Below are 26,434 nucleotides of genomic sequence, written 5' to 3'. Positions count from 1 at the left end.
TTAGTCATAGTAATCTTCCATCTTGGCCACAATTCAGGTCAGAAACTTTCTTTGAAAATTGGGTAATGAAAATATTATTTCACTTGGATTGTTGTTTGGACAAGAAAAAGGAGTTTCCAAGGCTGTTTGTTAAAGGCCAGGTGGTCATTAGATCACCATGGTCATTAGCTGGTCACTAGTTCTTGGGAGCAGACAGTGCTTCTGATAAGCTCCAGGTGCACCTTCTCAAGGCCGAGGTCTAGGGAGCATTTCTGGGATTGTAGTGTGGCTGGGGCTGGAGGAGTGGTGTATGCACCACTGCATGGGGCAAAAAATCATGTGGTCATACAAACAGCTTGACAGTGGTTTGCACATGGAGATCTGTCAGCAAAGGCATAGCAACATAGTAAATGGAAGCAATAAAATGCTTAAGGCTGCAAGGAACATATGTTTTCAGCATCTTGTATAATCTAAACTTTCTATAAATCCATGACAGCAATTAGACATGTAGCTGCTTGCTGTGAAGTATGGGCATTATGATTATGGTCATGACTATAATGATCAATGTATGCAATTGCTGTTTTGACAAGCTCTTTATCTACCAGATACATAAAGCCGAATATATATATATATATGTGTGTGTGTATATATATATATATATATATATACATATATACATATACACAAATATACTTACTTACCAGCATTAATATGTTTGAAGGGGCACAGGTTTCTAACAATTTTCTCATTTTAATAAATGAGACACTTAATTTTGTGTGCAGGTCTCTCAAAAGACTTCATTTTAATTTTAGAGCTTCCACCAAGGCATAGCTGTCTGAATTTTGCAGTCAGATTTGCCAGATCGACCCTGTAAGGATCATCTGTCATACTCAGTATCTGTAAAGCAGAGAGAGGTGAGGGAACTGGAACATTAAGGAGGACAGACTATAATTTTCTTCATCTGATGGTTCCTCTGTTTGCTATTTTTTTGCTGATGGGTTTGCTACTTCAAATTTCTGAATTTCAAAATGAAAGGAAAATCATTGGTCTTCATTTCAAAGAAACAAAATCAGGTTACTTCCACAGTTCTGGTCGTTTGTGCCAGATGGGAGAAACCTTGTATACCAAATACCTATTTTGTCTGTATTTCCTACAAAGACCTGAGGATGTATACCCCATTACAATAGTAGAGAAGGAAAGAAAAAAGAGTTTTCATCATTCTTTGGAAATCAGTCTTTCTTAGGTGTTCTGTAAATCTCTAAATCTTCTGGATGATCACCATAGCCATCAAGATGCGACACATGATTGAAAAAAAAACCATTTATAATTACAAAGGTTGGAGAACATGAAATCCTTTCTAAAACTGTGTTTTTTAATTGTGTGAATTAAATCAATTCAATTTATAAGAAAAACAACGGTGGTGAGCATTGAAACTAATGATATATGATTTTCATTTGATTTGGGTCTTCTGTCTGCCTGAATTTTTAACTGAATTAGTCTGAAAGCCAAGGCATGTGTCCTTGTGTTAACAGAAATTTAAAAATATTCATTTGCTTTCCTGAAAAAGGCTTGATAAAGGCTTTAATAAAATTTGGTCAGCTATTTGACATTAGAAATTTGTTTTTCAGTCATAATTCATCCTCTAGTAAAGCAGATTCTTTATGAATTACATAGGTTTGTGGCCACAGAACTTGTAATCACTTTTTCCTAGGTGGTTTTTCTGATTTCTAGTGACCACTCAGGCCAATCTGCTTGGTCTCTTACTTTTCTTTCTTCTGCAGGAACTTTAGTTAATCTGTATTTTAATCCAGGTGCCTTTACAGAACACACAGGACTACTCTCTGAGTCCTCTGCCTTTTTGTTTTTAATTTATTGTTATTATGTTAAATGTAGTATAGGTCACTTAAAAAATCAAAAGTTTGAAAAAAGCTGTTTGAAATATATACACATAGAGTGTTATTGCACAAAATTCAATACGTTAATGAGACTAAAAAGAGCAATAAACCCAAAGAAATTCTATCTTCTACAGCTGCAAAGTATCTTTTGTGTGATCAAACAGCAGAGCTGGACCTTCAGATATCCATGTTCTACTACTGCAAACTAAGGAAACAAGTAATGTCTCTGGGCTGATCACTACAAAAGTCTTGTTATATTTTGCATTTGGTTTACACAATAATTTTCTAGTGAATATTGTCTAAGATCAGGAATTTATGGGAATTATTCCTGAATTAGACAATTTAACATAGTTAAATATTCCCAACTCTTGACAAGGCAGCAATTGCAAGCAGAGGAAAGATAATTAAGTCTACTGCTGCACTCTGAAATACAATGGATATTAAGACAGACACGTGCCTTCCCCTAAACATTCATTTACCAGTAAAACTTGTGTTTTATTCACTTCTTTTCAATAGGATCTCTGAAATACAAACTGATATGACCAAAAGCAATCAGCAGAAGATGGACCATTACTCATGATCAACTGGCTTGGGCATATAAGGCTTTCTCATTAGGCTGTTTTCTCCATTTCTTCCTGTTAGGGCATTGCCAGCTCAGTTGGCACTGCAATAGGACATCTGAAAGGTATGCGTGCGGGCTGTCCTCCAGAGCCTTGCACGCATGACAGCTCTGGCTTCCTCTTGCAAGTGTGCAGTGAAGGGGGTGGAGTGATTATTCTGTCCCTGCTGGCCTGCCAAGAAGGTGCTGCCAGGCAGGAAAACAGTTGTCTGTGACCTTGGACTTTTATAGGGTGAGAGGTGGAAGAAGAGGCCTTTTCTTAAAGAATCTTCACTGCATTGCCCTGATCAGGAAGCTCTTGCCAATGCCTGTACCCAATGGATTGAGATGGATCCTGCTGCCCAAAGCAAGCCTTCTTCCTCATTCCCTTCTGACTTAGATTTGCCTCAGTCCTAGTTTTCCTGAGTCTGTAGCAAGTGCTCTAAGATGACAGCGTTAGGAGGACAGTAACTTTAGAAGAACTGAAATAATACTAAATCATCTGGGTCATGAGAAGTGATGTAGGGCCAGTTTGGGTAAATGAACAGAAGTGGCAAGGAGGGAGGGAGCAAGTGAAAAGTGAAATTAAATGTTTCTGGAGATAAATGGAAGCAGCTCTGTGTCCCCAGCAATGGGGAGTAAAAGATATTATATGGAAATGTAAGCAGCAATTAAGAAAAAAATCCATGTGCCTGGGGGCAGTTGAAACCTGGCAGAGCAAGTCAAAGAGATGAGAGCCCTGTGGGTCAGGCTTTCCAAGGTTCTGAAAGGCATCCTGTGGGCTGGGAAGGGAAGAGATTGCCCTTAGCAGTGGCATGGAGGCTCCAGGACCTGCTCCATGGTGCCACGATGTCTGGCTGGCAATGGATGAAGGCCATGGTGGGGCAAGGGCAGCCAGGCCAGGGCAGTTGGCAGAGGCAGATCAGGCTCACAGCAAGTCAGGACAAAGAACTGATGCCACTGTTGAGGCAAGTGGAGGGTATCCTGCCAAAATATCTAACTTTGGTTGTTGCCAAAGGTGGAAAACACTTGCACAAAACTCTTTTGCTCAAGGAGAATAGAGAAATTAATTTTCTCCTTTTTCTTTATAAAATTTGTTTTGTCCAAGCATTCCCCTGCCTATGGTAGGTTGGGGCTGACCTGCTTTTTATTCCCCTTTCTCCATGGGAGAGCCTATCTCAGGATGAACAGTGTCTGTGGGACTTAGTCAGGTTGGGTTGAAATAGGAGCTTTTCTGGTTTGGGCTGCAATATATACTTTTTTTTCTTTTCAATGTGGTTTATTGGGATTAGAAAACAACCCAGCAGCCCAGCATGTGCTGTGGCTGATTGCTGAAGAAGTGATTCCTTTGCTGAAGCTTACATGAACTGAGGGCTTTTTATGGCTTTGGGGTACTAACAGCCACAGAACAGGTCCTGGAATATTCCCTGCCAGCTGTGCTGGGGCTCTGCACCTTCTGGGACATGCCAGCTTCTCCTCAGTGTCCCAATGCATGGGGGCAAGCCCCAGCCAGGCTTGCTGTAGTTGGCGGAAGAAGTTGGAATTTCCTAACAGCAAATAGTCCTGACTTTAATCATCAGCCTTCTCCACTGCCATCTGCTTCCTGCTGCCATGTTCCCCTCTTCGGGTGTGTGGGTGAGGGATGGATATGGAACTGGGAGCCAGAGTGGGGGCTTGTGGTATCTCAATTCTGCATGGGCAGCTCTGCCAAGAGCCAGCCCAGGTTCATGGCTTAACTGCAGTCTGCCTGGCTGAGGAGATGGAGGTTGTGAAGGGTGAAAGATTGGAAATTGTTATCCCAGCTGAAAGCAGAACCAGGAAGGAGCTGCCATTCTCTTTCATGTGCCTAATGTTGTGGCAGGAACAAGGAAGCTGCCAAAGCAATTGCCCCTGTCCCCTAGGCACTCCCCAGCTTGCAGGTGAATTATGACCTGGAAGTGGTGCCGAGCCCAGCACATGTGGAACAGGACAGCAAAACTGAGATGGAGGGGAGGAGGTTTCCTTGGGGTGTGAACTGGTGGATGCCATGGGCTGGCAGAGGCTGAGGAGCTGGCAGGGACCCCAGGGGCTGCTGCCCACAGCTGATCCCTGCTTTGCCCCAGCATCAAGTGTTACGACATGCGCTGCTTCAAAGAAGCTGCAATAGAAAAATGCTTTTGCTAAGCTCTTCCCAGGTAAAAGAAACTGTCTTCAAACAGTCATGGAAGAAAGTTTATTGGCAAGTGTGGCATAGAGCCACAGAGTCTTATCTGGCCCTTGGGGTAGTTTTTTTTTTTTTTTTTTGGAGAGGCAACACTTCCAGAGGACAGGATGAACTGTGGCAATTGCTGAGACTTTCAGGTTCCTGCTATTTTATTTGGTGGGTTTGTACCTAGAAAACAAAGACCTTGCCGGTGAGTTGAGCTGTGTTGGGACTTACAGGCACCCTAATGTGGACACAGCTGCACATACAGCAACATCTTAGGAGTCCAGGACAGAGTCTAACCTTCCCATACTCAACAGCCAAAAAAAAAAAAAAATAGGTGGAGTGCCCATTCTGGTCCTCCTGGTACTGCTGTCTTTGTCTCCAGACAGCTGGAGCCAAACCTGTCTGCTCAGCTTAACATTTGCGGGCAGGGAGCTCATTGGAAACAGCTCAAAAACAGCTGCTTCTTTGCGTCTCTCTGTGACAGCTCAGGAACATGAGGAGAGGGAATGAGCAGAGAAGAACCCCCTGCAGCAAGGCCAGCTTGGTTTTCTTCCTCTCCAAGAGCAGCACGAAGTTGCTGCCATTGGGAGAACCCTTTGTCTTTCCTGGGAACCATGGTAATGAGATCAGGACACTGGCTTCCAAGGTTCCCTGGTGATGCAGCTGCCATCTCTCCCCTCATCTGCCTCTGTGGCATATGCACTTCCTGGCCTTTCTTCCCACCACCATGAAAACCATCAGACCATAGCCACATCCCAGGGTAAAAGTTGTCTAGGGAAGCCTGAGCAAGGTGGGAAGGAGAGCAAGCTTCTTGTAGGGAAATGCTGGCAGTGATGGAGAAGTGCTGCTGCATTCACAAAGTGTGCATACAAATGTCTGAGTTCAACCATCCTGAAAATTTAAAAATCACTCTTAAACAAAGTAGTCCTCACTACATGCTGATGGCAGCACATCTTGTCCTTTCCTTGCTAGCTTTCTGGGTGTGTTGTGTGAAGGTTCTCACATGGGCCCATACCATGACATGACAAGCTAGAACACATGGCAACTCAGCCATATCCTACTGTCACCTGCATCCAGAGGCCAGACAGGAATGACTTCCACCCTTACGGCTATATCTAAAGAGAGCATCAGCAATGCTAGGGTCATCTCTCTGGCTGCTTGTGGGACAATGAAAGAGCAAAGGAGGTGGTCCTCATCCCAGGGAGCTGGGCCTATGCCCTGGCCCAACATCAGCTTGGACCTGGTTGCATCTGTGCTGTTGCCAGGATAAGGCTGTGAGGAGTGGAAGGTGAGCTGGCAAGGTTCTCCCTGCCCACCCTGGTGTTCTGGACTGCTCCTGCCCCTTCCCTAGGCCTGGTAAGGGACTGCTGGAAAAAGAACCAATCCTCACCCTTATACAACCTCTTTTCTGTTGTAGAGAGCAGAAAAGTCTTGTCTGAGCCTTCTTTTCTCCAAACTAAACATGCCCACCTCTCAGCTGCTCCTCATAGGACTTACTATTCAGACCCTCCACCAGCTCTGTTGCCCTTCTTTGGACTCCCTACAGAACCTCAATGTCCTTCCTGTAGTGAGGGGCCCAAAACCGAACACAGGATTTGAGGTGCAGCCTCACCAGTGCCAAGTACAGGGGGACAATCACTGCCCTGGTCCTAGCGGCAACACTATTGCTGATCCAGGCCAGGATGCTACTGGCCTTCTTGGCCACCTGGGCACATGCTGGCTTATGTTCAGCTGCTATTGATCAGCAGCCCCAGAGCCCTTTGGGCATCCTTGCAGTCACTCTTCCCCCAGCCTGTAGCCCTGCACAGGGTTGGTGTGACCAAAGGGCAGGATGCCGTGTGTGACCAAAGGGCAGGATGCCACGCTTGGCCTTGTTGAACCTGATACAATGGGCCTCGGCCCATTGATCCACCATCCCACTAACCTGTGCAAGACTGCACTCGCTCTTCCCCTCATCCTACGCAGTCCCTCTCTGCTAATATTCTCTTGTTCGTGCCAACTCTCTTCGGTATCTCTCAACACCCCGACCGAACGCATTCTCCTCCAGCCAGAGACCAGAGGATGCTTCGCTCCACCACCCCCTTCTCCACCTCCCACCGCCTCGCCGGTGCCCCGTGTCCAGCGGCGGGAGGGCGGGGGGTCCGGGCAGCCGGGCCCGCTGCCCCCTCCCGGCGCGCAGTGCCCGAGTGTGGGCGGGCTCCGGGACGTGCTCGCCGGGGAGCGCCGCGGCGCCGCACATGCTCACTGGCCGCGGAGGCACCGCCGGAGGTAGGGGCTCACTCCGCCGCCGGAGGAGCCGCGCTGTCGCTGCGGCCGGGCCGCGGCATGGCCCGCCCGCTCCCGGGCCGCCGCCGCCGCTGAGCGCGGGGGGATCGCAGCGTCGGCGGTGAGCGCGGGGCGCGGGCGGCGCGGCCGTGGCGGCGGCGGGGCCGCGTGTGCGGGCGGGGCCCGCGCCCCCGGTGGGGCGGGCGGGGGATCGAGGGTCCGGCCCGAGGGCCCCGTTCCGCCGGGCGGCACGGCCGAGCCGCGTCAGCACCTCGGCCAGCGCCGGTGGGGCGGCGGCGGGCGGCGGTGGGGCACGGCGCGGGGGTGCTGCCGGGGGAGCCCCGCTCGTCTCGTCCTCCCGCTCCCCGCGGAGCGCCGGCAGCGCTCGGCAGCGCGGAGGCCGCTCCCTTCCCGGTGCTGGGAGACCTCGGGCCGGGAGGCCGGGCGAGGTGGCGGCAGGGGCAGATCCGCGACCTTTCCCGGCCGGGCCGGGGGGGTGGCGATGCTGCGGCTCCCGGGGAAGGGGGAGCTGAAGTATCTCGGTGCCTCCCCGAGGTGAGGGAAAAGACAGAGATGCACAGCTTTTTGAAAACAGTGGAGGGAAAAATCCAAGTAAATAAAAGTGGAAAAGGCAGCAGGTTCTGAGGCATCTGCGAGATTTCTGTTGGCCCAAGGAAATGCTTGGGAATTATCTGTAGGATGGCAAACAAATGGAAAATGCCTTGGGTGCCGCAGTGGGGCAGGGGCAGGTGGGGCTGCCTCTGCCCAAGCACAAACTCATCTCTTGGCCTTTGGGGTACGTGCTTTTGCCCCAGAGAAGTTTAAATATTAAGCCGAGCACGATGCAATAAAGCATAGTATTACGGGTTGTGTTTAGTCATCTTTGCAAGGCCCTGTCAGTGCTGACTCTGCAGTGGAAATGCTTAATGCAAAATTGTTGTGTTTAAATTCTATACATAAAATTATATTTATAACCTCTTCTCATAACCGGTGTTGAAATGATTGCTATTTTATCTGTGCAAGGTCATAGAGAGCTTGCAGTTCTTCGCCTTGCTACATGACTGGTTGACATTGTATTTAATGCAGTTGATACATTTCTGGTGAGGAACCCCTTTCCAAGCTTCTGAATATTTTTGGTTAGGCAGTCTTTGAAAGACATCACATTTCCAAACATACTGAACCTAAACATACAAACCTGCATTTAAGTCTTTTCCTCACTGTCAGTTTGAACTTTGGGAAGTTACTTGGCTCTCTGGAAATTGCCTAAGTCAGTTTCATGTCAGGGATACATGTGAATAGATTCTCTCTCCCAGGACAATGAAGGACAGCAAAAAACCCAACTCCCATGAAGCATTTGTTTACTTTTTGCAGGTATGTATTTCCTTTTGCCATATCCAGCCCTACTAACATAAGCTGCTTTCTTTTACCACAGACTGAAGATCTCTCTGAAGTGTAATCTTCAAGATGAAGTTCTTACTAGCGATTTTATGTTTCATCTCATTCTCCTTATGGATTGAAGAAGTCTATTCCAAAGAGAAGTCTTCAAAGAAAGGAAAAGGGAAAAAGAAGCAATATCTATGTCCATCGTATGTTCCTGCTTTCTTTTATGCTTTTGTATGATGGTGATCCTGCCCTGTTTTTAACAGTGGAAATTATGTAGCAATTGAAGTAGAAGGTGGTGCTTCTGCTGAAAGGCTGGGGTCTGTGGTGGAAATGGGTTTGACCAGTATTGTAGCTAAGTTCTGTCATTGTGTTCCTTCTACAGCAAGTCTGTTTTAGTGCAAGGGAAAATCTCAGCCACAGTAATTGTTCCTTTCCTTGTGGTGGATTTTAACCCAGTGCCCTTGCTATTTATGGGGACACAGTAGCGTGGTCCCACAGCGCTGTGCTGTCTAGCATCATGTTGCAGGTGTATTGGGGAAAGCAAGGAGGGTGCAAAACTGTCATGATGAATTTCAGCTTCTGCTTAGCTAGTTCTGTAAGAGAAGGCTTGTCCTACACATATTCTTGTTGCATGTTGAATAGAACTAAGGTCTTCATCATCTTTCATCAATCATGTACAGTACTATAACTTTTATGGAGGTATATTGATTGTTGCAATAAAGTATGCCCTTATGGAATAGTCTGCCTGTAAAAATACAGGAAATTATAATCTGTGATTGCCCAGTTGAATAGAGGATGTGTTCTGGATGCCCATGATTACTTGATGTTAAAAATACTCTCGCTTTCTAATGCCTACCACACTTTACATTGTGATCCATAAGACAATATTTTATTTGTGAGTGCTATTTTTATAATTTTCTTGGCCAGCCTTACTAATTTTTTTGTGTTATGTTGTAAGTATCTGAGGAAAACATTGATGGACTATGATAAGTTGCCAGTAAGTGTAGAATATTACTATGACTGAAATAATAAAATTGTTTAGACAAAGTTAAATCATATTTCTTCTTCAGCCATAAAAGAAGAGGTACAGAATGTTAGACTGGCTATTTAACATTAATCAACTTTTTCCAAAGAAAAAACAAAGTAAAAGTGGAATAATCAGACAGAAGCATTGTTCAAGTAACACTTTTTAAAATTTCCATTCTTTTCAAATATTGACGGTGATATCAAATTTTAGAATGTTTCTACATATGGTGCATGTCTTCCTTCTCTTTTTTTTATATCAAACCTAAAAAATTGTATTTGTTGTTAGATTTGAAAACCTTAAGTTATGTCTCAAATGTGATCATGACTCATCTGAAATGACCCCTACCCATTCCTTCCCATTTAAAATTTAATTGAGTCTGGATGAGGCTTTTGGTCTGAGCTGCTGTGAGAGTTTATAGCAAGGAGAGAAATGTCAGGGTTCCCAGGACAGGCATCAGAACAGAAGCCCTTGGAAAGTGAGTTAGGCAGCTGGGAATTGAATCCAGGTCTTCTGTGGTCTTGTTTAAATACCCAGCATTTCCCCCTTTCCTTGACTAAGTTTTAATAGAATTCAAAACAGCAATTTCATTTTATCTTTAGGAGTGGATTTTTCTTGTTTGTTTTTATTTTAAGCCCTGTATTTCATGGTGCCATTAAATACGATGTCATTTGTCACCAATACACTTAAAAAAAGGTTGAATACATGCCATCATTTTCAAAGTGATACTTTTCCAGTTGAAGCTGTCTAAAAAATACTGGTGAATCCAATACTTGTTGATCCATTGTGCAGTGTTGCCGACCGGACTTGCCGTAGCAGCGAGTCCTGTTTGGTCTCCTGAATAATGACCAAGTTGTCTATATCTTACTTGGCTGAAGTTCACAGCTTGAGAGAGCCACTTGTAATAGTGGGGTTGCTGTTTCTGTGGCTGGCATCTAGAAGACCTGTCATGTGAATGAGCAATGAAAATCAACTCTATCTGGCAGAGAAATTGTCCAATGCTCTCTTAACTCAGGCTGCTGTTGGCAAACTTCCAATGATCAGCATTTTTTAAACGATCTTTCACAAAACTTCTTGTTTTGGTGACACTCTGTGTTGTAAAAGAGGTTGACTACTACAATTAATTTTTTCTTTGTGAAAAAAGAAAAAATCTTTCCTCAGAATCAAACCAAAACACAATGCAGTGGAGAGGGAATCAAGTGACACTATAAGTGTTGACTAAAACTACTCAAGGAAGTGTCTAAATGAAAAAATTCCTAGTAATCATTAAAGAAATCTTTCAGAAGAATGCATTTTATTTTTTTTAACAAATAATTAAAATTTTACGTAATTTATAATATTGAATGGTGCAAATTCCTAATGTAAATGTACATTTAAAGGTTAAACTCTTAATCCACCTTTAATTTGCATTGGTTACTGGTGCAATAAAATTTAAACCTTAATTGTAACAAATTATTGCCTTTTGTCTCCTTGCAACATGTGAAAAGCTAAATTTTAATTCTTCAAGAGAACAAAAAACAGCATTAGTAGTTGTATACGGAGCAGTCTTCTTTTGCAAACATTATAATGAAATTTAAATCTATGCAAATCATTATTCAGGAAAAACTTATATTGAATCTCATCTTACTGCCTGAGTTCCTTAATTTGATGTTAAGAAATGGATGGCTACAAGACTAGGAGGACTTTATCGTGAATTTGTTTGGATAAAAAATAAGCATACTTGAACTTTTCCTTTTATGGCTCTCCAGAATACAAGCCTTTTGCTAAATGTGCCCCTCTGGCATGAAATTAACTACTATGAGGATAAGATGAAAGCAAGCTGATTAGAAACCCCATAAAAAGTTCATTATTTTCTTATAAACAGATATTTGCTTCCTTAAATTAGGAAAATTCTATTTTGTATCTTAGAGTAAACCCTTGTGATTATTCATGATGCTGTACTTCTCAGTACATTGTGTGATAGTGGCTTGATTTGCCATCTTGTTTTCATTTATTCCTGAAACTGTTTTTCTCAGGTTTTTATTGAAGGGTTTCTTGAAGCTGATGCTTAATCATTTGGTTCTTACTTTGATTTAATGCTTTGTCAGAACAGATGTAAGATTTCACATCTTACATTTAGATAATTTTCCTTCTTACCTCAGGCTTTCCAAGTGAAACATAGAATAATTATACTTCTGTCTGGTTCCTGAATCTTTGTTAATTAACAAAGAAATTGACATATTGGGCCTAAAATGTTGTAATAGAGAGTTTTGCACCATAAATCTGAGAAACTGGCTTCCACAAATACAAAGTGCAATGAAATACAAAGCTTTAGTAACAAAAATTTTGCCTTTTGTTTCCATGGAAATTCTTTAAAAAAAAATCAAGCCCACCCTTTCAAAAAAAAGTGTATTACTGTTTAAAAAGCTTATTTTTATATTTCATATACTTAAATGATTTTTATACAGCTGCAGATGGATTAAATCACTTGATCTCCTTCCTGCTCACAGACTGCCCATACTTGCATGACCTTTGTTACTTACTTCTTATTAACTTCTTCATAATTCCTCATAATACCTTGCTTCTTTTAAACATGTGGGGCAGTTGGCTGTGACTTAGAGCACTGCTGAAAAATGTTTTTGCTTTTGTTACACCATAATAAACATTTCAGGTATTTTACGGTGTTTGAGCTGCTGGTGTTATATCCACAATCCTTAGCAGCATGGAAAACTTAAAAACTACTCACAAGATCTCTAGACAAAGGAAATTATAAGGAAAGGGAAGTTTGCTTATTACAGAGTTAGAGAATGAATAGATAATTCTATTAGATAGAATAGATAAGTAAGAATGTCACGTAGCAGCTAACAAAACCAGTAATGACTATGGTCATCATCACAGCTATCCCTGTTAATTATAGTTTTAGGATGACTCAGCTGTTCACTTGCACAGCATTCACTTCTGAAGATCTCTCAGCGTCCCTAATGCCACAGCAATGCTGAGAGCAAAACCTCAGTCACTAAATCTCATCCTTTTGTCTGGGCAGCAGGACTGTACTTTGAAAACAGCATCCCTCTTCATCTTTATGCATTTGTACACTAAATACTGTATAATATCTACAGAGACCTTTTTTATGCACAAAGCAGGAGTACAAATCATATTTGGCTTGTATTGAATAAAGCATATCAGCTACTTCAGAAACTGTGAAATGGCCCTCTAAGCCCTCCAGAAAACATGGCTTGTGCCATCTGCCAGGGCAGAAGCTTAGAAAGGTCACAGATGCAAAGGTTCAATAAACAGCTTCTTTTAAAAAACAACAACAAAAGACAGTGGAACTAGGGAAAAAAGGCTTTGATGTGTTTAAAGCAGAGTTGTATGAAACTCTGTCCTCAAATTTCTCTTGTTTAACTTTAAGCTTCTGACATACTCTTCCTGTTAAGTCTAAAGTAAAAGTTCAAAATATATTTTATACTGTGGGTCCTCTCTACTTCTCCATGAACTGTAACTTCTTTATCAAGTGTTTGGGTAAACATCACCTCTCTATCTGTAGTAGATGATCAACCCCAAAATGTAAATGGTGGGAAAGTGGTATCATGTCTCTCTTCATTCCCATCATCTAGAAGACACTGGTGATAGTCTGTGAACATTTTCATCTGTAGGTGTGGTGGAAGGGTTTATACACTTTGTGGGAGGAGGTGGAATGAAGTTGAAAGGAAAGCCTGAATTTGGTTGTGGATGAAGATACATCTGACAGTCATTCCAATGATAAGTACTTTGCAGAGCCCAGGTCTTGTTCCTATGAAAATTCTTCTGCCCTGTAGTAACAGCAGTTGGTCAATGCTTTTATTATTCTGTATCACATAACTCTCATGGAAAGTTGTGATCCCCGATAGAGGGCCACATTCCAGAATGTTTGAGAATTTGTTTTCAAAATGGTTAAATGGTTATATCACTGCCAGTGGTGATGGGCAGTAAAAGGTAAAGCTGTATAAGCAAAACCTAAACTGTCTTGTAAAACAGTAGTTAAGCATGACAGACTGGTTCTCGTTCAGTAACTTTCCCTCTCGGTGAGCAATGTTTGCTCTGTTCTGAACACCGGAGTGATGAGACACTCTCATTGTGGGGAAAAGTTACACTGTATATGTCATATGCAACCTCCAGATTAAGAAAAAACTTGGATCTGTGGGTTGAATTGCACCACCTTTACCTAAGCCCAAGGAAAACCATAGGTCTAAATTCTGTTGTCAAGGCAAATTATATAGAATATATCTCAGCTTATGCTTTCCTCTTATATCACCATTTATACCACCATGCAGGTAGTTAGATTTTACCTTCTATTGTCTCCATACTTACAACATTTAGAAAAAAAAATACTGGGGTATGGAACTGATGTAGATAAATTACTTCAAAAATGTTGCTGAAACATTTTGATGCTTATCCTGTTTTACATCTGTGTGTTATATCGAGACACCACAAGACACCCATTATGCACAAGGGTCACAGGTGGTGACTGGTGGAATGCAAAGATGCCTAAGCTAGGAGCAAGCAAGCTAACTTTAGCAAAAAAAAAAAGCATTACTGAGAGCGGTACTAGTTCAAGCTGAGTGAAATACTGTGCTAACCTGGTTCTGTTGGTTTGGGGGCTGTCAGATCTGTGGCAGGCAGATGAACCAGCTTGCTTTTCTCAAGTTTAGTGAATAATAAGGCACTTCAGAGTCCCATATAAACACTCCTTAAGGTGTCTAACCCTGGGAATGTTGAATTATAAAACCAAAGCTGGATTTAAGAGTTTTCTGCAAGACAAGGACACTAACAGCTATTGACACTACCTAACTGCAGGAAGGTTGTCTGCGTGTCCACATTAGGAGACTATTCTCTTTGGTCTGTCTACAACGTGAGATGAAAGATGAGCTGTTTCACCCCCTCAACTCACAGTTCAAAGTTCAGGGTGCCTAATCTGGGTTTCTGTTTCAAAATTAGCAATGAAGGAACCTTTCTCTTTTTTTCACTGCACTGCACTACCTCCAAATTTCGGTACTGAAGCTACATATCTCATTTTAGGTGTTTAACTATCAACTGCATTCGTGAAGACATGTAAATGGTCACTCAGAGTTCCATAGTCTTAATGTTATTAGTGATACCACTTCTCATCGGAGAAATTAATCCTTTAGGAATAGATGTGTCACCTTGCACAGTTTGAAAATGTAGCTATTAAACATACTGGAGATCAGAGAGACTTTTTTATGCTTAGAGTTATTGCACTCAAAAAATCAAATGCCTGCAAACCAGAACACTGATAGTTTATATCAGGAAAATTGTACCTAAAATATGGTGAGAGAATAGATATTATGTTTCCCAAAACTTATTTTTACCTTTCTGACATGTGCAAAGCCATGTTATGTGACAAAAATGCCAGTTTCCATCGTGTAGATAAAATAAACTGCACTGAAATCTGTGGTTTCAGCATCATATATGAAATTTTACTGGAGATAACAGTGTGAGTTGGAATACATATTTTTATCTGTCAGTAAACTAGAACTATGAAAAAGGTTTTCTTCCTGTTTGTGTAGAATATTGTTTATATTATTTCCTCCTGTAGCACTGCATGTGGAAAGGACTCCTTGTAACTTCAGTGAGTTCTGAGAGCATAAATGTCATGATGACCTATAGAGATATAATGTCTTCTGACACATTTGCCTAAGACACATGTAAAGCTATATAAATTTCAAATCAGGTATAATACATGCTTCCTTTTGTCATGCATATCTGCTTATCTAAAATTCTGCATTTTGATTAGTGAATTATGAAAATAATTACCTGTTGCCATCAACTTAAAATGTTGATCATGATCTTCAAAGGCAGTGATAAAATGTGTAGAGCTGCAGTGGAAGAGGAGATGAACACCTTACTGCATGTCCTGTGAAATACAGTATGTAAAACAATTCTTTGATTCGTCAGTGATACCAGATGTAACCTCCAAAAGACCAGGCATTTCACACAGGGATGTTATAGCAAAAAACTAACTATACTTTGTCTTCTCTCTGGATTGTGAGGACACTTTGTAGAAGTGCAGATACTTCTGTGTATACAAGAATACTGGTTGTTTTCTATTTCATTTACTCAGAGATAGAAAAATCACTTTGGGTTTGGGTATTTTGTGTGTTCGTTGTGTGGGCTTTTTTAATTGTTACTTAGGTAAAATTTTTGGTAGGAAAAGTTCTAGCTTTACAATTACTTGCTTTTACATTTTCTTCATTAGCAGCTGTGAGGCTTCTGTTGCCTTATCCTTTGGTATTTACTGTATCTTGCTTAGAAATCATGAATTACTGTGAAGAGTGCTACATTCCTGTTTCTTAATGCTTTCCATCAGCTTCACATGCATTCAATGCAGGTTGAAATAAATGCATTAAAATTAAAGTAGCAAAATTGTAGGCTGAATTGGAAAAAATAATTTCTCAGTTGGTGTGTTGTTATGTGGGATTCAGCCTTCAGCACACTGAAATAAGATTCTTCTAGAAAGGCAGATCTCAGCTCAAATCCTTTTTTTCTTATGTGATATACAAATATGCCTCTCATTAATTCATTCCATAATGGCTAATTAAGCAGGGGTTGTTGTGGCTCTAGGTAAATGTCTCACGTTAATAGTCCCAGCTTCTTTATCCAAGCACCTAACACATCCCATTAACTGTCTCATTAGGTCTTTTTGCTCATCTGTCACTCCAAAAATGTCCTTAACTTCTTAACTCACTCCAAGGAACACATCTGATGTACTGATTTGCAGGTGAAATTTAGGCATTTTGGTCAGCAAGGCTCTCAGAAGGAAATCCAGTCATTGTGGTGAAATTTCCTTGTGTGCTGTTCAATGATGGTAGTTTAATGACAGCATGCTGTAAAAGAACCACAGTGAAAATATGACTGATACTCAGCAGAGCTTTTTTTTTCCTGGTAGCTATTTCAAGCACTTAATTCAAAGTGACCTTTAAAAGTAGCAATTACTGAATCTTAGTGCTTGTCTTCCTAACTCAAACCAGCCAATGTCGTTGTGTTTCACTTGGTTCTTAGATAAGCAAGGACAAATGCACTTATACACTAGTGTAAGTTCAAAACACAACCCACTGACCTGTGGAAGATGTGATTGTGGTGTTCTTTACCAGCGAGCTATATTGCCCTTGTTCTTCCCATCACTGTCTTCACAGTGCAATAAGTCTCCTTTGCCCAATTTTTGGATGGCTTTTGAACAAACAGCCTGAACAGATATTTGTATTAATATACTTCTGCAGTGCAGCTCAGATCTCACAAAACTACCACTTTATTCCTCTTACTTGATGAGACAAATAAACCTGTCAGCAGTATTTGGCTTTCTTTTGCTGTTTGTTGCTCACTCATTTAATTTCTCAAACTTTTTTTGTCTTTTCCTCATTGCTTTATATGAGCATCTGTATTTCATTTATCCTGTGTGGTTCAGTTTACTGTTTTCACTATTTAATGAACTTCTTTGTATAACCCATGATAAAAATTTTCAAAAAATTTATTTAAGTTTGTTCATTAGTTGTTGCTTGGATTTCTTTTCATATTTCATTTTACTGGACATACATAATTTAGAAAGAAATCTAGTTGTCAGTATTAAGGAGATTCTTTTATAAATGTAGTTTTTGTAGACATCTGATGTAGATGTTTTAGGTGTTAATATATGTGACTTGCAAGGAAGCAGTGACATGAACCTTTCTGTATCAGATAAAACACAGCATATGAAATGTTTGCCTACCTTTTTAATAGCTAAATGAACATTCTTTTCTGAATTGCTCTTTCTAGAAAATGGAAAATAATCTTTATCTTTTGTTTTCCTTTTTTTCCAACTAGTGGTAACAGCAAAAAAGGCATACCAAGCTGGTTTATGATATTTCTGTAGCAATCTCTTCATTGGTAAAGGTCATCACTGAAAACCGAACACATCTCAAAATTACCTAATTGGAATGGAATAGAATAGAATAGAATAGAATAGAATAGAATAGAATAGAACAGAACAGAACAGAACATTTCAGCTGGAAGGGACCTACAATGATCATCTAATCCAGCTGTCTGACCATAGGAGGAAATAAACTAACTCTTTTGCATAATGATCGAATTCTAAGTAAAATATAAAAATTTATAAACTCAACCCTGGGAGGATTGTTTGAAAGAGAATTTGTCAGTTATTAGCAAAGGAGTTAGAACACATATTCCTTTTTTAATTGCTCTAATATTAAATTAGCAGAGGATTATTGTATATAGAGCATACAGATCTGTATACGTAACAGGAAGGTAACATATGTTACTAAAAGTAAATGCTTCCTTGTTTTTTTAGAAGACAAATCATCTCTGGAGAAGTTCTGCTGGAACAATTAGTTCACCTATGTGGTTGTTACAGATCACAGAGGTTTTAGTGTATTTACTTCAAAAGATGGGTGGGGAATTATATACGGCAGCCACTTAATGCTATTCCACAATTCTTTTCTCTTCCTGTGTGTTATAGTTTAAGATATCCTCCTGGATACATATTTCTTGGTAGATACATCTCTGTGTAGTTTTTGGAATGCATACTTATCCTGCTAATTACTGTTTAGTTGTCAAAATTTCAAGGAGGATTTAGTGCCATTTTATTGCCATAATTTTTTCCTCATTTATAACATCAAGCAAATACAAGAAAATAGCTAAGCAGATCTGCAGTTTTAGGTTTCAGAAATATCCTGAATACAACAAAGAAAACAGAATCTGATTTTTTTTCCTGAACGATAAAATGCTCAATGGATATCAAGGAGACTATGATATAATAAAATGCATTTATGTTTTTATAAATGGTTGACATATTTTTAATAATAGGGAACTCCTTAATAGTTTTATTTACAAATGTTTTAGTTGTTAAATGTTAACTGAGAAGATTAAATCTCTTTGGGAAGGTATAGTGAGTGCTACCAAGTCAGTAGATCTGATTCCCTTTTCCCTTATGGTTTGAGTTAAACCAGTTGTTTTTAAAGGTGAGGTTATTACTAAAAGCTCTTCAAGGGCTAGGATCTGGTCTCATCTCCAGTTTTCAATCAAATACTGATGTTGTGCTATGCTGACATTTATTAATTAATTAATTTCCCAGTAATCAATAAGGAAAATGCTGAACAGGAGCTACCATAATTGGACATTTTAAAATCAGGAGGTCTAATACATTCATGTTGTTTTGGTTTTCTTTTAAACTGGTCAAAAGCCTTCTGTAGAGTTAATGTTTTCTTCAAAAATGTTTGAATAAGGCAGAAATCCCAGAGGACATGAAGGAAACTGAAGGATGAAAAGAAAAAAAAGTAACTGATATGTTATACAGAATAACCTGTAGGTCTGTCAAACTGACATTGGTATGAGAGAGAATAATGAAAAAAAGAAATTACAGGGTGAAGAAGGCAACAGCAGCTGATGCTGAGTATGGAAAACATTAAGGAAATAAACTTGATCATTTTTAAAATACATTTGTACATTAGTTTGCAAGAGGTGATAATGTTGATGCATATTAATTTTACCTACGTAGGGTGTTTCTCTTGTCTTTACATGGCATCCTGGTTACTGGATTACAATGACAGAAAGCAAAGTAATCATAAAAGGGATGAAAATGTGATTATGAGACAGAATTCAAAACTGGAAGCAGTCACTGAACAGGTTCTGGAAACATAAAAATTCATTATGAGCCTGCTTGGTGTTTAAAATACCTGGGGAGTGCACTGATGCACCCATATTGCTTTTTCTTACACTCAATTTCATGTACTCCTGTAGTTGCATTTACCTGTCTCAGGTTCCTTTTCTTTGCAGCAATAGTTTTCATTTGACACCCAGCACAATAACGGCAAGATAAAGTAGATGTTTAAATTCCCTCTGTAAAACCAGAGAGTCCAAGGCATTGTTTTCTGTAGTAAAGCTTTTATTAGCACTTGACAAAGAGATTATGCAATTCTCCAGTTCTAGGTGGAATAGCTGGCATGTAAGAGCAGGAGACTGCCAAAAGCCTCTGCATAGTTTGGCACCTACAAAGTGGCTGTCAATTTACTAAGGTTCCTAATCTGACAGTCACTAAAAATAGTTCAGGTGGCTGCTTTCTACTGATGAAGAAATCATGTCCCTCTGCATATTTTTGTTAGGAGGGAAGGGAACAATTACTAAATTGCAGTTTATTTGCTTCCAAGTTTACAGTTAAGAGTATGTAAGAGAGCATTTGTGTTTATTACACAAGTAGTTTCTTGAAAAATACTGCAACTTCTCAAGGAAAGGAAGACTATACAGTCTTCTACAGTATGGCACCTGAAAATAATGAACATTTTTTGCTTGTGAAATGGCATTTATGGCATTACTTTAAAATCACTTCAGTTTAAGCATGCAATTGTTTCTGTCTTGATAGTAACTAATGAAATTTTTTTACAGGCAGCAATCAGCTGAAGACCTTGCAAGAGTACCTGCTAATTCTACCAGCAATATCTTGAACAGATTGTTGCTCAGCTATGATCCCAGGATAAGGCCTAATTTCAAAGGTTTGTCAGAAAGTTCAGCCCTTTTTTTTTAATCTTAGAATTCTAACTTTTACTCTTTTCACAAAGAGAAAAATTATGTAGATATAATACTCACAAGCTAAATTTCTGTTGTTGTTGTTTTTTTTTAATTGAAGCCTCCCTAGTGAAACTGCAGAAGATATTTATCCTTTTGAGCTGAAAGATAATAGTTAGGATTTCATTATCATAATACTGTGTGGTGCTTTATTACTATTGGCCTTATTTTATAAAAGACGTTTTAAGTGTAGAAATAGAATTTATAGAATAAGTTTTAAAAAAATATGTTTATCCCTACATTTTAGTTAGATTCTGTTTTACAACATTTTAAACCACCAGATTTCTCTATAGACATCCTTTAAGATGACTATAAAAAGTTGGAGTCAGCAGTATCACTATTAGCAAACTATACAATTATTAAATCCTTTAAAATATTTTAATTATAAAGCTCACACACTTCAGGAATTCATATAGGTAATGCATTGAAACGCATTTTCTGCCATTTAAGCATCTCCCTGGTAGACAGATGTTGCAGGATTCTTCTGTGTCAACAAGTGTGAATCCTTACACGTGCAGAAAAAGTTGAAATACATATTCTCTGCAAAACCTCTAAGAATTCACACAAGTTAAGCTATAAATTAGACTTTCCAGGAATTTGATTATTTACCTTCTGAAAAAAGATGTAGACAATTTTATTACATATAGGCAATGCAGTTTACCTAAAACAGCTCTTTCATTTTAAAACTCCTCATATAATTATGTGAGTATTAAGAGATATTTTAACATGAATACCACTAGTATGAAAAATTTGGAAATCTTAAATGTTTATTGTGCTTTTGAAGAGGCTATTATCAGTTCTATTTAACAGTTTTATAAACATATTAAACTCAGTTCTCAGCAAGTGTACTGCTTCTTTCTTATTCTCTGTAGAACCATATTTATATGTTTTCAGCACTGAGTCTTGTCACAAAGAATACATGTCCAGCCTCTTCTCTACCTGTTCTTCAGCATAATCAGCTTATAATCACAAAGCATGGTGCAGATTTCTTTATATTTTTGATAACTCTTCTGGCAGTCTGGTAAGAATCAAGACAGAAGGGAAAGGGAGGACAAGTAATGTTAACTCAGAGGGAGGTGGAAGAAAAAGAACATTTTCTGACAAGTGGTTTGCCCATGTTAAAATGTTCCTCACACATGAGTGATTTTCTTGGATGGCACATCCTATTCAAATCTGGAAGAGAGAGTACACTCTTGGCTACTAGTGATGTGATGAGTGCTCTGTCACATGCATGAGGCATTAAAAGAAGTATTTTGCTTATTGCATAACCAAAAGCATCACACTTGAATAGTCTGATTAAAAAACCAAACCAAACAAATTAGTTTAATTGAAAAAGTGAAATTTTATCTTCATAAATTTCTGGTGAACAAAATGAGTTTGAATTTATATATTAAATGTACATAAAAATATTTTATGCAGACAAAGGTGCTATTGGAAGAAACATATATTACTTTGTACTGTATTTGCTTAGTCTGTCAAAACAGTATTCATATAGTCTTATATCTCTTTTGTTGCTGAAAGTAGGAAGAAACCCACTGAGTATTTGTAAGAGTGTAAATGATATACCTGCATCTAGTGGACATCCTGACACTCACACCACAGAGGTACTAAATAGAGGTAGTGGTCCATAATTAGTTCTCTCAAGTAACAGGCCACTTCTCCGTGGTCTGTGATAACTCTCTGTTAACACCAGATTAAATTACTGCCAATCAATTCCCGCAGGGGGACAGAGGGCAGATGTAGCAGCTGTCATACCATCCCTCTTCAACTAAAGGAATCCTGGCTGTGGAAAAGAGAAAAAAATCCAGGCCATCTTAATATCTTCACAGCTGCTGACTTGTAGAAATTTTTCTTGGCTAATTGGTAACCACTGTAAAATTGAGCAGCTTTCCAACTCTCTCATACCAAGGCTAGATAGCTGTGAAAAATGCATGCAGTAATTTTTACCTACCTGTATTTATACTTTACAAGCAGGTAAAAGCTTATTTACTTTACTTGCACAAAAAGGTATCCTCTTAAAGCATAAGGAAATATCTCATCATAAATCATAAACAGGTAATTTGGGATGATAGACTGTCAATATGACCTTGACAGTTAAAAGTGTCTCCTGCTAGAAATATGAATTGCCTCTATCCATTACACTATGTGCAAAAGCAATACTGGCTTAGTCATTCTGAGATAACAGAAAATCATGTAATTCAAACACTAATAATTTAGATATATGGTCAGTGGTATTCTGTAAGATTAGCTCTGTGGACTAAATATTTTTATTTTTCCCTTTTTCTTATCACTAGGTTAAAAAGAGGTTTAGTGATTTCTGTTGACTTTGATAACTGTATATATTCTAACTTAAAAAGGTAAAGTTATGTTGTGACATTGTGGTACCAGTATAAAGGAGCTCTAAATGAAGGATAATGTACCTTTACTGGATTGTAGCTCACTAGAGTTATTTTTTTAAAGGAATTCCAGTCGATGTTGCGGTTAACATCTTCATTAACAGCTTTGGGTCAATTCAAGAGACAACTATGGTAAGAGTGAAATGAAATTCATGTAGTATACATGGAGATTTTCTTACTAAATTAAACTTCAGACTGAGGATTATGAACTATAGAAATAGAAATATTTTTGTGGTTGCAGATACTGAGAATTAAGTTAATGGGGGGGCTAGTGACTGACTGTGCTTTATGCTATGGCAATAACGTGGACCATGGCACCCAATTGGGACATGATCGGGGTGGACCCCGGGCTCTGGGGTGGACAGGGGAGGGGAATTTGGAGTGAGAGGCACTGAACCCTCCGGGCAGGACGGGGAGTGGTCACAGGAGTGACTCTAACAGTCGGGGACCCAGAGTGAACAGCCGCAGCAGGGGAAGAGACACAGGGGGTGCGCAGGGATACACAGAACACGGCTAGCTAACAGATCAGAACCCCTAACCTAAACCCCAAACTGCGATGCAACACTTATCAAGCAAGTCTCCTGGAAAAAAATAAGCAAGAGAACTAGTGAACTACAGAGAGAATCAGAATTTGCACAGATAAAAAGGAGAAGAGCTAATGCCAGAGCTGCTACCTTCCAGTAAGCTCCCTTTATCTTGAATCCTGTGACTTGTTTCCTTCTCTATCGTTAGACCATTTGTCAAGGATTCCATGTTAACTCTGCTTCTGAATTTGCATACGTATTTTCAGCTGAAGATTTGTGTTATAATATGGTGATTATGTCACATTTAGAAACAGTTTTAAACTGGATGACCAGTCAAGGATTCCTAGGGATAGAGAGTTTCTGGTATAAATACCCATAGGGCTATAATATTTTTTTCTGTGATGATGATCTGACTTTCTGTCTACAGAATCTATGTTCAAGGTTTTTGCTTGCAGTGTGACCTTTCTTCACTGACTCAAGCAACAAAACACCAGTTCTTTCTTCTCCTTTACTTTAAAATATTACAGAAAGATCCTTTTAATATTCATAACTATAAAAAATATTCCGTTTCCTTATTTTAATCTTAAAAATTACATTTTCTGCTTCATTAAAAGGAAGCACTATTATGTTGCCTTTCTTTGTATGAGTGCAGTTTATGTAGTAAGTCTTTCATGATCTTCTATGTGCTCTATTTTCCAGAAATATGTATAGGCTATGCTTGCTTTCTGGCCTGAGGTGGTTTTCTGGCCACATGCCCACTATTTAGTAGGCTTCTGAAATATTTCCTAGAATGCCTCCCAACCTCCCTGGAAATGGCTTGCCTTCTGTTGGAGTTACATGGGAAAACAAAACCCTGTAGAATACTTTTGTGTTTCCTTCTACCTGACAGGTCTTCCTAGCTCTGATGCTGATGAATATCTCTTCCATCCTCTTCCCCTAGTTTCAAGCTTTTTAGTTGCTATTTGACTCTCCTTTACTATAAAATGTCAATCACTCTGCAAATTCAAAAAACAGTTGTTAAAGTTACACCAGGAAGACCATGTGCTCCATGCAGAATGCTTCTTCAGCCCTTTTCAACCTAATTGTAATACACGTACTGAATCTTAAAATTCATTGTGCAAATTTGAGAGGACTGGTTACAGACTTCTTTCAAGATAAATTTTTACCAGATCATAATCCTTACTGCTGCCAGATGCTGTAAGGGTACATGCTCTTCTAAGAAGCAGCCCTTTTGCACATTCTTGTCTGGCTAGCCACAGTTTTCTACTGTGACATCTCTGTGCTTCCTTCTACATTCTCTGTATTACCTCAAGTATGTAATGGCCTTCTTCTCCAAGTATCCCTGTCAATGTCTCTACTTTGCGCCTGAACCTTCCCATTTTAGATTAATGGGATTTTTCTTTCTCTGAGTTAAATGGTAAGAGACTCAAGTTCTTAAAATGTCAAAACATCTGATTGTTTGGTGTTTAAGTTCATTTGTAATAGAGAAAGGAAGGAAATAAAATAGCATCCACCTGATCTTACTTCCAATTCTTATTTTGCCAGTGCATTCTGCTTTTCAGTGATGTAAGCATCTCCTACTGAATGGGTAAGCTGAAGGCAAGTGTTGCGCAATGCTTATCATTTGCCTATGGCTTTGAGAAGGCATCTTATTTTGTTTAAAATGCGGGTAATGCACTTGTTTATGGGGAAATTGAATTCAGTGTAACCAATAGTGTAATGCTTGTGAGCATGAATGGTATGCAGTATTTATTTCATATGGTTTAGAGTAATTTTTTTCCATTGAGAGAAGAAGTGTATATGGAATGGGAACGTCAGCAAAAAGCAAGTAAAGGAAAATTTCAATTATATACATATAATTGCAAAGATGCTTTCTGAGATAATGACATTAATTCCCTCTAGTTATGAAGCTTCTCTATGAGAGCCTTCCAGTACAAATTCACTTCATATTAACCTTTTTTTTTCCTTCTTCTTTCCTTTGGCAAGGTCTTTGTATAAATAAGGTCTTTGTATTAATAAGAGTCAGACTATGTATCTTTTTTCCAAAACCAACTACCAACAAGTAACAAGTACTTAGTTTTGATACTTTCCTTTTCCTTACAAGGCAGTAAGGAAAAATATTACACAGTATAGTGTAATAAAGAAATACTTGGGCTAATTTCACTGGTGGACTGGACATGGGAAAGTGGCACTGTATTTAAATATACAGAGCAAATCAACAGAATAAATTATTCTGCATGAGGTCTTAGCCAAGTGGACTCCTTCTGGTTGAAGTTAGGATGACTGTCTCAACATGGCACCTGCTTTGGACTGCAAATGTAGTAAGTACAACAGAAGATAAGTCAGTTGTATCAACAAAAATGTGTAAGAGTCATTGACATGGAGAATAAAAAACTTCATATAGTTTGTTTTCATGCAGAATCCATTGACAAACCAAAAATATGTCAAGAACCTTCACTCCCACATTTCTAGCACTTTGCTGTAATTGTCAAGCAGTAGCAGTGTTTTCACTGCTCTGAAAGACACAGCCCTTGTCTCAGGAGGCTTTGTACAATAGACAATTATGATAAAAAACAAAGCGCACTATAGAAGACAACTAGGAAGACTGGAGATAGAAATAATCTTGCATACAGAATTTTCATTCATTTGTTTGGGTTTGTTTAACTTTTTTTCAACAATAACTTTATTCTTTCTCTGTATGTGATCTGCCTAGTTTACATATACATCAAAAAGAGGCACTGGCTTAAATGTAAATGTAAAAAACAAAAATACCTAAGAGATAAGACTGAGAAATCCTAGCTGACATTCTAGGTCAGATTCTTCCTTCAGATGCACACAGCTTTCACTAAGGACAGAACACGTGCAGCGTATCATTTTGCCCTGAGACACATGCTACTCCAATTCCCAAAAGCAAAATTAGGATCTCATTGAGCACTGATCTACTATTGTCCTTTCTTCAGCCAGAGTCCTACTGATTTCAGAAGGAGATTTCTTCTGTAAAGCCTTGACTTCATCTCTTTGAGACTGATTCAGTTTCTCCTTTCATACCTGCTACCCCAGTACTTATATTGTAAGCTGGCATCAGTTTTCCTGTTAGCATGATAGTCCCAGATCACTGATAGAAGGTCTGAGGCTGGGTGTGTAGTATAAAATCTATTACCTGTGGATATTCTCAGTTCAGTCAGAGAGAAAAAGAGAGGGATTTCTAACCAGGTGAGAGCCTGGGAGACAGGAAAGAATGTAAATAATTCTCTAATCTATCTTGTTGTTCACATTGTTTATAGATCTGTTCTGCCACCGTGCGTCATTCACTGCACACCAATGGTGTGAGATGTTTTTACTCTAAGACCGATGAAATTAGTCCACACGATGTTCTCTATAAATAGAGCGGTGCATTTGAAATGAATCAGAGTTCATTCTCTTTGCCTTCTAACTTGGAGTTGTTCTCATTACCGTCCTGCTCTACGGTGACAATTACCTACCTGGTCTGTTTCTTGCTTTTATAGTGTGATATTTTGTCATCAGTGCGCCACTTAACCAAATGGAGAGGAAGCTGGAATTGGCACTCACAGGATATCCTGAAAGAAGTGAT

The 26,434-nt window shown here is 39.5% G+C and overlaps 1 protein-coding gene across 2 annotated transcripts in view; it reads left to right on the top strand.

Moving 5' to 3' along the window:
* Positions 1–6,797: 6,797 nt before the first annotated feature.
* The window catches only part of GLRB (glycine receptor beta), a 46,149-nt gene continuing 26,512 nt past the window's right edge, over positions 6,798–26,434 (top strand). The window contains exons 1-4 of one of the 2 annotated variants that reach the window (XM_068187213.1): positions 6,798–6,928; positions 8,358–8,511; positions 19,743–19,849; positions 22,383–22,450. In XM_068187213.1, coding sequence (XP_068043314.1) covers positions 8,390–8,511; positions 19,743–19,849; positions 22,383–22,450 — 297 coding nt within the window. In that variant the 5' untranslated portion in view covers positions 6,798–6,928; positions 8,358–8,389. The remainder of the gene's footprint in view (positions 6,929–8,357; positions 8,512–19,742; positions 19,850–22,382; positions 22,451–26,434) is intronic. The other variant, XM_068187212.1, reaches the window with a different exon arrangement.

This window comes from Anomalospiza imberbis, chromosome 4 (assembly GCF_031753505.1).
Source record: "Anomalospiza imberbis isolate Cuckoo-Finch-1a 21T00152 chromosome 4, ASM3175350v1, whole genome shotgun sequence".
NCBI lineage: Eukaryota > Metazoa > Chordata > Aves > Passeriformes > Viduidae > Anomalospiza > Anomalospiza imberbis.
The sequence above is the reverse complement of the archived record's forward strand: the minus strand, read 5'-3'. Positions and strand labels throughout refer to the sequence as shown.